The sequence below is a fragment of the Penaeus japonicus genome, unplaced genomic scaffold (assembly GCF_977035675.1).
Source record: "Penaeus japonicus unplaced genomic scaffold, GWHDUDI00000001_assembly GWHDUDI00000042, whole genome shotgun sequence".
Taxonomy (NCBI): domain Eukaryota; kingdom Metazoa; phylum Arthropoda; class Malacostraca; order Decapoda; family Penaeidae; genus Penaeus; species Penaeus japonicus.
In genome coordinates, this window is record NW_028234444.1 from 7,949,252 (window position 1) to 7,951,751 (window position 2,500).

Sequence of the window (2,500 nt, forward strand, 5' to 3'; positions counted from 1 at the left end):
CCCCTTCCCCTCCTCCTCCCCCCTCGTGTGCGCCATCTCGAAATTGTCTCGACCGATTTGCCCTCTTTCGAGACGGCGGGAAATTCTCGTTTTCCGGGACTGCCTCGCGTTCCTGGAGGGTGGCGCTGGAGAATAGGCATGCGATTTCTCCCTTTGGTTTAGATTTTTTATTCTTGTTTTTTTTTTTTTTTTTTTTTCTTTTTTCTTTTTTTTTTTTTTTTTTTTTTTTTCCTCTCTCCTTTTCCTTCCGCCTTTGTCAATAGCTTGTCCTTGATTGTTCCTTCGACTTGCCCGCACCTGGTGGATCAATGGGACGAGGGGACGCGTCGTTCGAGGGGAAGAAGGGAAGGGAAGGGAAGGGGAAGGGGAAGGGGAAGGGGAAGGGGGAGGGGGAGGAGAGGGAAGGGAAGGGAAGGGGAAGGGAATGGGAGAGGGAAGAGGGAGGAGGGGGAAGAGAAGGGAGCGGGAAGGGAAGGGAAAGGAATGGGTAATGGGACAGGAAAAGGAAGGGAAGGGGGAAGGGGAAGAGTGGGAAAGGGAAAGGGAAAGGGAAGGTAGAGAAAGGGAAAGGGGAGGGAGGGAAAGGGAAGGGAAGGGAGGGAAAGGGAAGGGGAAGGGGAAGGAAAGGAAAGGAAAGAGAGGGAGGTGGAGGAGAGAAGAGATGCGTCGTGAGAGGAAGAAGGGAAATGAGGGGAAGAGAGGGATGTGTCGCGCAAGGGGAAGAGGGGGAGGGAGGGAGGGATGGAGGGAAGGAGGGGAAGGAAGCAACGTCCCCCCTAGCCATAAAAAGGAATGTTTTCGTATTTCCTGATTTTTATGTGAAACGAAAAGCCGTTTTTATTCTCTTGTTTGAGAGAAGAATTTCTCTCTCGTCTGTCTGAGGGTGAGATATTGTCAAGACTTAGTTTCGGAGAAGATGGCGATTTGTCATATCTCGACGCCTTCCGCGTGTTTTTTTTTTTTTTTTCTTCTTCTTCTTCTTCTTCCTCTTCCTTCTTTTTCCTTTTATCCTTATTTTCCCTTTTTTTTCTTTTTCTGTTAATTACTTTGTCCCTTTTCCTTCATCTTCTTTTCTTCTTCATTTTCCCTTTCAATTTCTTCTTTTTCTTCTGTCTTCCTCCTCCTCCTCCTCCCTTTCCTCCTCCTTTTCATTCTCCTCCTCTTCCACCTCCTCCTCCTCTTCTTCTTCCTCATCTTCTTTCTCCACATCCTCCGCCTTCTCTTCCTCCACCTTCTCATCCTCCTCTTCTTCCTATTCTTCCTCCACTTCCACCTCCTCCACCTCCTCTTCCTCCTCCTCCCACCACCTCCTTCCACCTCCTCTTCTTCCTCCTCTTTCGTCCCCTTCTTCTTCTCAAATTATTTCTTTGGCGACGTCTGTCTGTCTCGCTATGTTATGCAATAGCAAAGTTGTCTCGCGTGCCGATGATCTATCTCTTTGGTTATTGATTTTTGAAAAAGAGGACAGGTGTTAATTGTTTTCTCTGATAATCGACCTTCCTGCAACTGCGGGATAGAGCCGGTGTGTCTTTGGGGCGCTTTGCTAAGATCGTGTTCTTGTTCTGATTGATTTGAAATTATTGTTGTCGATGCGTCATTGTCATTGTTGTATCTTCACCATCATCATCATTTGTTTTTGTTGTTATCATTTCAATTATTATTATTATTGTTGATATAATGATAACTATTGTTATTATTATTACTATTATTTAAGACAAAATATGAAATGTATAAATAACCTAATTTATTTTTTATCTTTACAGACTTCCAGAAGCTTGAAAGAGAGGCGAGAATTTGCAGAAAGCTGCAACACCCAAATATAGGTGAGTATCTGCGTAGTTCACTATGCGACACTTCCCACACACAAAGCATTCTCACGGTCCATGCTACCCACACTTATTACACCCACCAGCACTATCTATGCTGCCCTCCAGTTATAGCCATTCAAGGAGCAGCATACTAGATATTAGGTACACTCATCTGCCGACATTGCACCTGCCAACTTGCATGTACCAACACTCAACAACGTACGAGCTCTTCCAACACCACACAGATACACCTGCACCACGCACACGGCATACCACACTGCCACCAACACCAATCATTCCAAACTTATTAGTAGACATTTGTATATTCTTGTATTGTTGTCTTTCCCTGTGTAGTTCTCAAGTGTTTGTGTTTTAGAAATGTCCCCCCTTAAAGTATTTTGTATATGTTGATGTATATTGTATACCTGAATGCATATCATTGCCAAGGACTGATGTAGTCAGCTGATTGTGGAAACAAAACAAAAGAGGGAAAGCTTCGTGTTTTTGCGCGAGTTTCATTTCCATGGATCGGAAGTATGGTGGAGGGAGAGTGTGATTTGGTTGGCGGGTGAGAGTGAGCGAGTGAGTGAGTGAGTGAGGGATGATAGTGAGATATGAGAGATGAGAGAAAAGAGCCAGAGAGAGAGAGAGAGAGAGAGAGAGAGAGAGAGAGAGGGGGGGGGGGTCACTCG

The 2,500-nt window shown here is 45.2% G+C and overlaps 1 protein-coding gene across 47 annotated transcripts in view; it reads left to right on the top strand.

Moving 5' to 3' along the window:
- Positions 1-2,500, top strand: part of CaMKII (Calcium/calmodulin-dependent protein kinase II) — a 141,344-nt gene that overhangs the window by 23,816 nt on the left and 115,028 nt on the right. For all 47 annotated transcript variants that reach the window (XM_086535113.1, XM_086535076.1, XM_086535080.1 and 44 more), the window contains exon 3: positions 1,764-1,823. In XM_086535113.1, coding sequence (XP_086391239.1) covers positions 1,764-1,823 — 60 coding nt within the window. The remainder of the gene's footprint in view (positions 1-1,763; positions 1,824-2,500) is intronic.